Source organism: Phascolarctos cinereus, unplaced genomic scaffold (assembly GCF_003287225.1).
Source record: "Phascolarctos cinereus isolate Bilbo 61053 unplaced genomic scaffold, phaCin_HiC Scaffold_726;HRSCAF=1367, whole genome shotgun sequence".
Taxonomy (NCBI): domain Eukaryota; kingdom Metazoa; phylum Chordata; class Mammalia; order Diprotodontia; family Phascolarctidae; genus Phascolarctos; species Phascolarctos cinereus.
In genome coordinates this window covers 179,059,518-179,072,365 of record NW_027556098.1, presented here as the reverse complement: position 1 = coordinate 179,072,365, position 12,848 = coordinate 179,059,518, and the positions used below count along the sequence as shown (strand labels likewise).

At 38.7% G+C, this 12,848-nt stretch overlaps 1 protein-coding gene across 3 annotated transcripts in view; it reads right to left on the bottom strand.

Moving 5' to 3' along the window:
• Positions 1–12,612, bottom strand: part of CRTAM (cytotoxic and regulatory T cell molecule) — a 40,003-nt gene extending 27,391 nt beyond the window's left edge. For all 3 annotated transcript variants that reach the window (XM_020984883.2, XM_020984881.2, XM_020984882.2), the window contains exon 1: positions 12,402–12,612. In XM_020984883.2, the coding sequence (XP_020840542.2) occupies positions 12,402–12,597 (196 nt within the window). In that variant the 5' untranslated portion in view covers positions 12,598–12,612. The remainder of the gene's footprint in view (positions 1–12,401) is intronic.
• Between the last annotated feature and the right edge of the window lie 236 nt (positions 12,613–12,848).

The window sequence follows — 12,848 nt, the reverse complement described above, 5'->3', positions numbered from 1 at the left end:
TGTAATAAAAGGGGGCTGGACTCAATGAGCTCGAGGGTCCCTTTGACCTTGATGTCTATTACTTTTTGATCCTATGACCTCTATGATCCCTTTTAAGCTCTAGATCTATTTTCACTTTGATTTTTTTTTAACTGAGGAAGATCTTGTAAGTGGACTTACCCTTTAGCAATAGAGTTCATCATTCAACAGATCAATTCAACAAACAGTTATATATTTACTATATTCAAGTTGCTATGCTAGGCACTGGTGGTTATGAAGATGAAAAAAAAAACTATCTTCAAAGAGATTATGGGGATAAGGCACATGTAATTAAATTGCTAGAATACAACTTAGAATGTGATAAATGCATAGGAAAGAATTGGGGAGAAGGGGATCCCTCTAGCTGGGTGGTTCAACATTAATAATAACAATAGTAGCTAACATTTATTTAGCACTTTAAGGTTTCCAAAGTGCTTTACAAACGTTATCTCATTTGATCCTCACAACTCTGAGAAGTAGGTGCTATAATTATCTCCATTTGACAGCTGAGGAACCTGAGAGAGGCAGAGGTTAGAGATTTGCCCAGGGTCACACAGCTAGTAAGGGTCTGAAGTCAAATTTGACATCAGGTCTTCCTGATTCTATGCCTCAATCTCTATGTACTGGGCCACCTGGCGGCTCTATCATAATTATTATTATTATTCATTCTATCATCATCATTATTATTATTCACTCAATAATTATTCATTAATTCAATGAACATTTATTAAGTATTAATTGCATGCCTGCTATGTGTCTAGCACTACACTAGGCATCTTAGGAGACAAAGAGGTGTGAGAGTATTTGATTCCTACCCTCTATGAGTTTAATATCAAGTTGGGGAGATTGGAGCTGTGCAAAAATAATTATGGTACTAGGCAGCTTATGGTAGGTGTCATAGTATAGTGCTATAGAAGTGTGGAGGAGGGAGTTATTTGGGAAATTTTCATGGAAGAGCTGGGTTTCCAATTAGTCCTTAAAAAAGGGATAGTATTTCAATAGAAGGAGATGGTTATTCCAGAAGAAAGAAACACATGGGCAGAGAAGCAGCATGGGAGGAGGGGAATAAACACCAGAAATGGAATAAAAAGTCTAGGATTCAAGTCTAGAGTCTCACCCCCATTAATTATGTGACCACAGGCAAGTCATTCAATCCCTCTGAGCCTCAAGATCTCCATCTGTAATAAGGGTAGTGACACACCCCTTACCTCACAGGACTGTAGTAAAGAAAGCTCTTCATAAACCTCCAAGTGCCAAAGAAATATGAACTATTGTTATTCTCAACTACGGGAAAGTGTGGGGCATGTTATTCTCTCCTTTCATTCTGCTGCTCAAAATCCTCTCTTTTTCAAAGCTCAGCTCAAGGTACCACTTCCTCAGTGAAGCTTTCTTTGACTCTCTGGTGGTTGGTATTCTCTTCTTGTCAGATCACTGTATATTCATTTATCTGTGTGCCCTCATATTTTCCCCCATAGAATGGAAGCTCCATGAGGGCAGAAATGGTTTCATTTTTGCCTTTTTCTCCCCAGTGCCTAGTGTAGGTACTTAATAAACATGCATCGAATCAAATTTAACTGGCTAATTGTGATTTTGTTTAGCTTGTGGATTATTTTTTTCTATTCTTAGATCCCTAGGCAGCAAATTCTTTTATATAAGCTTCATGAGGGCAGGTTTACTATCCTAAACCTTGGATCTTCCCAAAGTCTAGCAGAGTTCTCTGCATATAGTTGAAACTTAATAAAATTTTGTTGAATTCAAAGAGCAAACTACAACAACTCTGGATTATCACTGTTGTGGGCTTTATTTAAATCAGTTCTGTGACATAGAAATGCATTGAATTAATTCTCAAAGTCCCTAAAGCCCTACTTTTTCCCAGTGCTTGATATGCATTGCTGGGAAATGAGAAGAAATGGTAAACTTCCTTCTTGTCCATTTTTGAAAAGTTAAAATTCAGAATCTAGTCAGAATTTATAATCCCAACTTACAACTTGGATCTCTTATGAAAATGTTGTTCAGCCTCACTGATTAGCCTTCTTGTCCCCAGCAAACCTATTTTTAAGGAATTAATGAACAGAAATGAATGTGCAAGAGCTACAAAAATCAGCAGTTAAAAAAAAACATTTTTTAATCAATTTCTTTTTGGTGTATATATGGAATCTGGGAGAATCTTACAGATGCCTATGGCAAATGGTTCATTTATTATATTCCATGGGCAGCAATTCTAGGAAAACTGGGTCCTAGACATTCCAGTAAAAAAAAAAATCATGTCACAGAATGAAAGCTGGAAGTGAAGTTGGGCCCCAGTCACTCAGTCTCCTAGGCCTCTTTCCTCATCTGTAAAACGGGAATTCTATTTGTCCTCACCTACCTCACAGGGTTGTTTTAAGGATCAAATCAGATATTGTATGTGAAAGTACTTTGCAAATGGTAAAGCTGATGTGATATGAAAGTACTTCACAAATGCTTAATTCTGATGTAAGGTATCACTTATTGTAATTTTATTCCCTCTAGTATCTGAACAAAAGACTCCCCTAACTGTTGTCTGAATCTATTCTCATTTCACCTCAGACTTGGATCTCACAGTTAGTCCATCCTTTCAAATAGCTTCAATTTATACCCCTCTCTCCGAGTTTCTTCTCTTTTACCTTAAAATATCCACGTCTATTCTGTCTTTAAAAACAAAGACCTTTGATTAACTTGCTGACCCTTCAAGCTTTTGTCTGGTTCCTTCTTTCCTTTTGTGGCCGAATTTCTATCACTTACCCCTGCTATTGACATTTCTTTTGTACCCATTTTCTTCTTTAAAATTACAGATCATGTTATAGATTATGTTAGATATATAGATATCTATATTATAGATATATTAGAGCTGTCTGGGACTTCAAAGGTCATCTACTCCACTATCTTCATTTTACTGTTGACATGAAGGCCAGCAAAGGTGAAATGAGAGGCATGAGGTCACAGAAGTAAGAAATAGCAGAGCCAGAATTTGAACCCAGAACCCAGTTTTCCCACTGCACTCTTCTCCTTATGGTACTTTATAAGTAGCAGAAGGATTTCTACAGGTGACTGCCTTTGATTGCCACAGCCCTATAAGGTTGACACTCCTGGTGTCATTAGTGCCTATTTATAGATAGGGAAGCTTAGGCTTGGAGATACTGTGACTTTCTCATGATCACAGTACATTCAGAAGTGTGATTTGAGCTCCTGAGTCTGGGCCCATTGCTATAGCTATTAAACCACACTTCCTGTCTACAAACCAACTTAAACCCCAGTCACTTTGCTTACACTTTCCTCTGGAAGGTTAATCATGACTGCCTTCTAATTAAATCTAAGAGTCTCTTCCCATTCCTCACCACTTTTTAAACCTCCATCCTAGCATTTGACTTGGCTGACCAGTATGTATTTCTTGAAACTTTCTTTTCCCTTAGCTTTAGTGACACTGTGTTGCCTTGGTTTTCCTTTGACAGCTGTATTATTCCAAATCCTCTTGTTCCCTGCTATGTTTCCCAAGCCTCTGTCCTTGGTTCTCTATTCTTCTTTCTCTACACTGTCTCAAATAAACCACTCAGTCATGTATGAGCTCTTTAGGGGTAGAGATTTTTGGCCTGCTTGCTGTGACCTGTATGATCTCCCGTTTCTGTGTCCTTGCACAGGTGGTGTTACCATCACTAGAAAGCACTCCTTCCTCACCTCCACTTTGCTGAATCTCCTAGCTTCCTACAGGAAGCCCATCCTGATTCCTCACCCCACCCCCTGGTCCCTAATGCCCTCAGTTAATTTTGATATATTTTGTGTTTAATTTTCTATGTGTGCATTGTTCCCCCTCCACCCCACCCCAAACCCACGAGAATCTAAATTCCTTGAGGAAAGAGATCATCCTTTTTTGTATTTCCAGTGCCCGGTACATAGTAGGCTCTTAATAAATGCTTACTAAATGAAAAAATATCCTGGTTTTATTTTTGAATCCTCAGAACTTTGGATATAGTAAATACTTAACAAATGTTTGTAGAATTTAGTGGAATCAACTCTTCACATAAGTCAACAAGCGTTTATTGAGTGTTAGGCTCTAAGTCTGGGGATACGAAAAAAGGCAACTCCTTCCCCTGCTCCCCCAGTCCTCACAGTCCCTGTTCTCCAGTCACTTAATCAACTAGTATTTATTAAGCACTTGCTATGTGCCAGTGCCAAACACTCAAGGAGAGTACGTTCTAATGGGGGTAGACAGCATGTAGACATCTTAGCACATACAAAGTGTTGTTGTTGTTGTTGTTGTTGTTGTTCAGTTGTGTCCAACTCTCCATGATCCTTTGTGGGATTTTCCTGGCAAAGATACTGGAATGGTTTGCCATTTCCTTCTCCAGTTCATTTTACAGATGAGGAAAGTGAGGCAAAGTTAAGTGACTTGCCTAGGGTCACCGAGCTACTAAGTGTCTGAGGCCAGATTTGAATTCAGGAAAAGGAATCTTCCTGGTTCCCACCAGGTGCTCTATCCACTGAACCACCTAACCACGCTACATACATGCAGAGTATATGAAGGTAATCTGAAAGGCCTATGATGTCCATAAAAAACTATCTTCTCTTTCCAGATTTTCTATTTCTATCACTTTTGACTCTATCTGTCCTATTGACCAGTTACTAAATTTGATTGGATCATTCTTCCAAATGTGTTTTACCTTGGCTTTTTTCTGTTTCTGCTGCCCACATCTTAGTCCATAGAATCATAGAACAGCAAAGCTAGATGACAGCAAAGTTCACACAGTGATTTTATGGATGAGGAAACTGGCCCCGAGTGGTTAAATGACCTACGATCAGCTCACACTGGTCCCTTAAATTTTTCAATCTCAAGTTATCACCAAAAAAATAGAAGTTTACAATATGACTATATATTTCAAGTGTATTTCTATAGTCTTTAGTTACTGTGTTTAATAGGTTCTGAGATCTTCAAAGGATGCTGAATGACAGAGCTATTTCAACTTCCTTTGTAAAGATAGGATTCCAATTCTCAAAACTTAAGGGAGGAGGCAGAGAGATCGCTCCAGATTTGGAGTCCTGTCTTTGAGACACAAAAGCTGTGTGATCTAGTGCAAGTAACCTAAATTAGTGCCCCAGGCAACTCTTCATGACTATAATGTGCTGAGCTGCATGGGTGGAGAACTTTCCCTAACAGGAATTCCCTACAACTATGAAATCACAGGTTAGGATAACAAATAGAGATAACGAAGAAAAATATATAATTTAACAAAGGCTGCTAGGTTGTTCCCTTTTTAATTATAAGGAATCTTTATAGCCATCTATATATAAATATATCAATTTAGACTCAACGAATTTATGATAGAGAAGCTGATAATTCAGTTCCCACATATTCAGGCTCAGGTGGCCTGTTCCAGGAAATCTGCTCTGTCATTACTTTCATTTTGACTTGGGATCTCTACAGAATTTATCTTTCATCTCCTTTTTCAGCTAGATTTATCTGCTCATTTAATAAAAATTGTTGTTGTTGTCGTTGTTGTCCCATTATGTCCAACTCTTCATGATTCGATTTGGGGTTTTCTTGGCAAAGATACTCTAGTGGTTTGCTATTATTTCCTTCTCCAGCTCATTTTACAGATGAGGAAACTGAGGCAAACAAGGTTAAGTGACTTGCCCAGGGTCACACAGCCAGTAAGTATCTGAGGCCAGATTTGAACTCAGGAAGGTAAGTCCAGATTCCCAGCCCGGAGCTCTATCCATTGTGCCACCTAGCTGCCCATCAATAAAAATAATCCACATTTATAAAGTGCTTTAACATAGGTAGTAGACAACAACCCTGTGAGGTAGGTAATATAACTATTGCTATCTCCATTTTATAGACAAGGAGCTCATTACCTCATTCCTTCATCACTACAAGAGCCTCCTAGATGGTCTTCCTGCTCCTCAATTCTTCATAGACCTTTTTCATCTTGTCAATTTCTTTCCTTGGGAACCTAGAATCTCTTATGGTCTATTGCACCAGTCCAAGTCTCTCAGTGTAACATTCAGGAACTTCAATAATGAGGCTCATCCTGGTAATCCAATCATATCTTTCACTACTCTCCAAAACTTATCCTGTGCTCTAGCCAAGCTAGATTCCTTACTGTCCTTGGAACCCACCTCAGCTCCTTTGCTTGTACTATCCTCCTTGCCTGGGATACCCTCACTTCTTTCTGCTTAGTTAAATCCTTTTTATTCTTTAAGGCTCAGCTACAGTTCCATATCTATAATGAAATGCTCTCTAAATACTCGTTACCCCCATCTTTTTTCTTCTCTGAACTCCCGTAATCAGGGCCAACTTTAAAAGTATCTTCCAAGGGGCAGCTAAGTGGCACAGTGGATAGAACACCATCCCTGGATTCAGGAAGACCTGAGTTCAAATAAGGCCTCAGACACATAACACTTACTAGCTGTGTGACCCTGGGCAAGTCACGTAACCCCATTGCCTAGCCAAAAAAGAAAAAAAAGTATCTTCCAATGTGATATAATAATAATTAATAATAATAACAACTAGAGTTTACATAGCACTTAACTATATGCCAGGCACTGTGCTAAGTACTTTTAGATCTCATTTGAAATGATATAACTGATGTGAATGGGGGTGTATTATAAAGGTTCCACCCAATACGTTTTCTATAGCCCCATTGGTGACTCTTAAAATTTCCTCCACTGTCAAAACGCAAGTAACCCCCAACAGGGGTAACATAATAGTAATAATAAGAGCTAGCATCTACATAGCACCTCAAGGTTTGCAAAATGCTTTACGAATATTATCTCATTTGATCCTCATAATAGCCCTAGGAAGTAAGCACTATTAGTATCACTATTTTACAAAACCACTTAGCTGCTTACTGTTAGCTTCAGCGCAAACTAATTCATTGCATCCTTTCCAACAATAGCCCACTAACAGAATTTGGACTGAAGAAAACACAAAGGGTACCAGGAAACTTTGAGAATTAGGGTAAAAGAAACATGATTTGCTTCACAATTATTCCTATACTCAACCTTATTTTTTAATCAGTACCACATACTTCAGCACTTAACCATACACTATCCATACACTTAGGAAACCACAAAATAACATCTATATTGTATTGTAGAGTAGCTAGGTGGTACAGTGGACAGAGCTTGGAGTCAGGAAGATCTGAGTTCAAATCTGAACTCAGACAATAGCTATGTGACCCTGGGCAAGTCACTTACCTCTGTTTGCCTCAGTTTCCTCACCTGTAAAATGAGTTAGAGAAGGAATACAGTATCCAGTATCTTTGCCAAGAAAATCCCAAATGGGGTTACAAAGAGTCAAATACAACTGGAAAACAACAAATGCATTGTGTTTTAATTTATTTTGCTAAACAATTCCCAATTACATTTTAATCTGGTTCTGCCACCAGAGACTTTTGTGAGAGCAAGTTTGATACTTATGTAGGGACTGAGCAGAAATGACTTAGTACCCAGGATCACACAGCATATGTATCAGAGATGGGACCTGACTTCAAGTCTTCTTGGTTCCAAGGCTGGCTCCCCATCAACTACACCTCACTGCCTCTCATTGTAGAGAACACTTGTAGATGACAAATGTATTAGGGAAGTACAAACAGCAAGGTTGTCTTTGAATTATTCTTCTTTTTGTTCAGTCGTGTCTAACTCTTCATGACCCCATGAACCATACTGTCTGTGGGATTTTCTTGGCAAAGATACTGGAGTGGTTTGCCATTTCTCCGGTGGATTAAGGCAAACAGAGGTTAAGTGACTTGCCCAGGGTCACATAGCTAGTAGGCGTCTGAGGCTTTCCTGACTCCAGGACCAGAGCTCTATCCACTGAGCCACCTAGCTGCTAAGTTTCTGTACCTGATATCAAAAGTCTTGAGGAATTTTGTCCACAATTTTTCTTTTTGTAAAATGATAGCATTGGTGGGAGAAAGGAAGGGAAGATTAATCAACAGTGTATATAGTTCTATGTGGCACGTGTTCATTTAGGAAGCATGCAAAGAGATTAAAACCGACATGATGTAATGGAATAGGGCACTGGAAGACCTGGGTTCAAAGCCTGACTCAGACACTTATCAGTTTGGTCACTTATGCCTTAGTTTTCTCGTCTTCAACATGAAATGGTCGGATGCCTTTATGGCATAGAAGATAAGAGGTCTGACTTTTCTCTGGCCAAGTCACTTAATCTTCCAACACTCCAAGAATGTATGTAAGTTGAAGAAAAAGTGCTGACTTACATTGGTAGAAGGAGCTTGGGTATTTCTTGTACCAATGAAAACCATAGGTACAGTTTCTATCTCAATGACCTTATGCCAAACTTAGCTCTCATTCCCTAGAAAATCTTCTCCTCTGGTGGAAGTAGTGTTCCCCTGTCTTGTTTGTACTAGATCTATGAGTAGACCCCCAGACAGATTGGCATGTGGTTTCTGTATGTAAGGTTGACAACATGAGGCCTTCATAATTTCAAACAGAAACATGGCTTAGTTTTGATGATTTAGGAGGATGATTTGAGATTTGGGATGATGATCTGGGATTTGATCATATGGGATGCTACATCCCCACCCCTTTGTTCCAAATCTTATTCTCTCTTTCACTGTTATATCTATTATTATTTTGTTTCTGTTTTGGGCTAGGCAATGGGGTTAAGTGACTTGCCTAGGGTCACACAGCCAGTAAGTGTTATGTGTCTGAGGCCGGATTTGAACTCAGGTCCTTCTGAATCCAGGGCCGGTGCTCTAGCCACTGTGCCACCTAGCTGCCCCCTATCTATTATTATTTTGAAGAATACACTTGCTGACCCTCTGTTGAGGGCTGAAAACAGGAAAATGGTGTGGGAAGGTTAAACCCTAACCCACTGAGGGTTTGCTTTAACTCTCATGCTTTTACAAAACAGCTGAACTGGCCATGGCTAAGTGGCGGGGGAGGGGGGAGGTAAAAAAGGATAGTTTTGCCAAATATTTAAGGGTCACTTGTACTCAAAATATCCAATTTTAAACTATTTCCACAACCAAATCCCTACCCTCCTGGATACTCTCCACTACTTTTTTTTTTAAAAAATTCATTTCCAGTGGGGCTGTCTAGACAGTTCTTTGCTCTTTTGGGTGTTCTTCTCCTCTCCTCACTATTACCTTCCTTCTAAGGATCTTTGGAAGCTAGACTTCAAAATTTTCCCTTAGCGTTTCTTGTTTTATACACATATGTGGTATTGCTACCTCCCGTGTGAAGGGTAATGCCTTGCATATAAGAGGTGCTTAATAAATGTTGGTTGAATTGAATTGAATTCTTCCTGTTTGTGACTCTAAACTTAAATCTGCTAATCAGTCGTTATAGATCCCTGGGACATAGAGAGAATATATATAAAGGAATGACTATGCTGTCTTCCCTGTAAATAGATGATTTCTCATCAACACAGCATGATTTGGAATTTTTTTCCAATAATAGTGCTGGATTTCAGCCCCAGAACAATATTTATTCACATTCTCTTCTATTCCTTCTGTGATCAATGGTAGATATTGGTGAGACAGTGAATTGACTGGATATAACATTACTGTTTGTGACCTTAGAACATCCTGACATGTAGAGTGAAATGAGCTAAACCAAGAGAAGGTTGTATACACTAACAGCAATATCGCACAAAGAGTAACTGTGAAGGACTAACTACTCTGAATAATGTGAATACTCAGATCAGCTATGAAGGACTTATAAAGGAAAATGCTATGTATCTCCAGAGAAAGAACTGATGTATGAAAGTATGTACCATATGCCGTTTTTATATATATAATATATATGTAAAATATATATGTATATATGTATGTATACATACATTATATATACAAGTATACACACATATATGTATAATGTTGGCCTTCTCTAATGTGGGGTTGGGAAGGAAGGAGATGGCTTAGAACTCAAAATGAAAAAAAAAAAAGAAAAAAGAACATTCTGATTTATATGGAAATGAAAGCTACAGCCTTGACTTAATGAACTCCATACTCTAACTAGTGGAACTAATTGGTACTGACCCCTGAGCATCATATAACATAGCTATAGGACAACTCTGAGCAAAAGCTTCTTACACCATGAAGCAAAGTCACAGATGGTACCTGTTCCCTGTAAACAACCACCACAATCCAAACCGGTATAGGTGCTAACATCTATTTAACATTTTCAAAGTATTCTAGAGCTGAAAGATGTAACCCACCTTTTATAAATCAATACAGGGGACCAAATGTGGTCTCATACACTCTATTCCCTCGCCTGAACAGCCCAACAATGTTGAATTGGAAATAGCAAATTTTAGAGCAGATAAGAATATTCTTCAGTGGTTCAGTGGAGTCTTTCAGTAGGGCTTATGTCTAAACAAAGAACACTTTGGAAATTAACTTATTAGGGTATTTTCACAATTCTGTTTTTGATACATGAAGTAATTGTAGCAATAATAATACATGGCATCTATACAGTACTTTAAGGTTTGAAAAGCATTTTATAGGTATTATCTCATTTGATCTTTACAGCAAATGTGGGAAGTAGGTACTGTTATTATCTCTATTTTACAGATGAGGAAACCAAGGCAGACAAAGGTCAAGTGATTTGCCCAGAGTCACACAGCTAGTATCTGAGGCAGAATTTGAACTCAGGTCTTCCTAGTTTCAGTTATAGCACTGTATCCACTTTGCCATCTATTTGCCTCAATTAATCAATAAACAAGAATTTATTAAACTTGCTATATGCCAGGAATTGGGCTAAGCACTGGGGATACTGAATTCAGACCCTGTTGTCAGCAAAGATCATAGCATCATGGCTGAAAAAGACCTTGACAGTTCAATTAGTCCATCTCCTTGCCATCAACCTGTTCCTGAAAGATAATTATTCTAAAAACAAAACAAAACAAAACAAACCTCATAAATCCTTGTGGTAATTTATCACAAAGATCAGATATGAAAACAGAGGGAAGTTAAAGAGAAAAAAATAGATTCTATAAAATAAATGTCAGTTCCCTATATCATCAGTTCTGTTAAGTACTTGTATTTAGGATAAGAGAATTTAGGGCTCTATGCTAATGGCTCTCAGATCTATTTATCTAGCCCTGATCTCTCTGCTGACCTCCAGTCTCATATCTCTAAGTACCTATTAGACATCTTGAAGTGGATGTCCTGTAGACATGTTCAAAGCTGAACTCATTTTCTTTCTTTCCAAACCCTCCTTATATCCAAACTGCCCTGTTCCTATTAAGAGCACACCATCCTCCCAGTCACCTGGGCTGATAACCCTGGTGTCATCCTTGACTCCTCACTCTCACCCACCATATTCAATCTATTGTTAAGGCTTGTCAATTTCATGTTTGAAGATTTCTTCAATATGCTTCCTTTTCACCTCTGATTGGGCCACCACTGTGGTGCAGACCATCATCACCTCATGCTGGGACGACTGCAATATCCTGCTGGTGGGTCTGCCTGCCACAACTTTCTCTCCACTCTAGTCTATACTCCATTCAGTCATCAAAGTGATTTTCCTAAAATGCAGGTCCAACCACATCATTGCCTTCCCGGCTCCCTATCACTTCCAGGTTTACATGTCAGATGCTCTATTTGAAGTTCAAAGTCCTTCGTAACCTACTCCTCCCTACCCTACTCCTACCTCTCCAGTCTTCTTACGCCTTACACATATCCACACTCTTTGATCCAATGACATTGGCCTTCTGTTATTCCTCAAACAAGATACTGCATCTCCTAATTCTAGGCATTTTCTCTGGCTGTCTTTTACACATGGACTTCTCTTCCTCTTCATCTCTGTCTCCTGGCTTCTCTGGCTTCCTTCAAATCCCCGCTAAAATCCCACTTTTCTCCTACCTCTTAATTCTAGTGCCTTACCCCTGTTATTCTTTATTTATCTGATATATCAGTTGTCTGTACATGGTTGCTTGCATGCTGTCTTCCCCATTAGATTATGAGGTCCTTGAGAGCAGAGACTTATCTTTTGCCTTTCTATTCATCCCTAGCACTTAGCACAGTGCCTGGCACATAGAAGGCACTTAATAAATGCTTATTGACTGACTGACATTTAATCCATCTGTATCACCTTATGTGAACAGGGCAAATGATATCATTTATCTTTAGACAGTTCATAGAAATTATTTTAGTTGGCTAACAAATTAAATTATGCAACAGTATACTTCAAAAACAAGTTTGAAAGTTTTATGGATCATAGAGAGGATTAATAAAGATTTAGCATATCCAAGATCAAAACCAACCCACTTCTGAGATGTCTTCATACAGGTGTTCCCATAAAAACTGTTGACTGTTGATTAATTTACCAAGCTGGAAAATCAAAGGCTTGATTAAATAGTATACAGATAATCTCTTCTTCTAACTTTATTTCCTTACCTTGCAAGGGGAACCAAGCTAACAGGCTGAGAACTGTCCACAAAGTCATAGTGTGAAGAGTTGTCTGTGACACTATCAACTTCCTCTTACTTCTGAAAAAACAGAGTAGAGAGTGGTTTCTTTTTAAGGGAAAGAGGCAGAGTAACCATGACCTCATGTGGTTCAGGTCCTCCGTTTCCCCTCGTGGCCCCCTCATTAGGCTATAGCCCCCATAACCCTCACGTTGGAAATTTTTTAGGACTGAACTTGTGGTCTCTCCTTTGAAAGGTGTGACTGATGTAGCCACTATGAAATTAAATGTCAATGTATATGTGAAATATTGGCAAACTCAGTTAAATTTTTTTTTAATTAAAACTATTTGTGTTTGCATGTTAGCAATACTCTCATATTTCTTTCGTGTTTCAGTCTAGACCTGGGATTTCAAAAATGTGGAGAACTTCTGGTGTG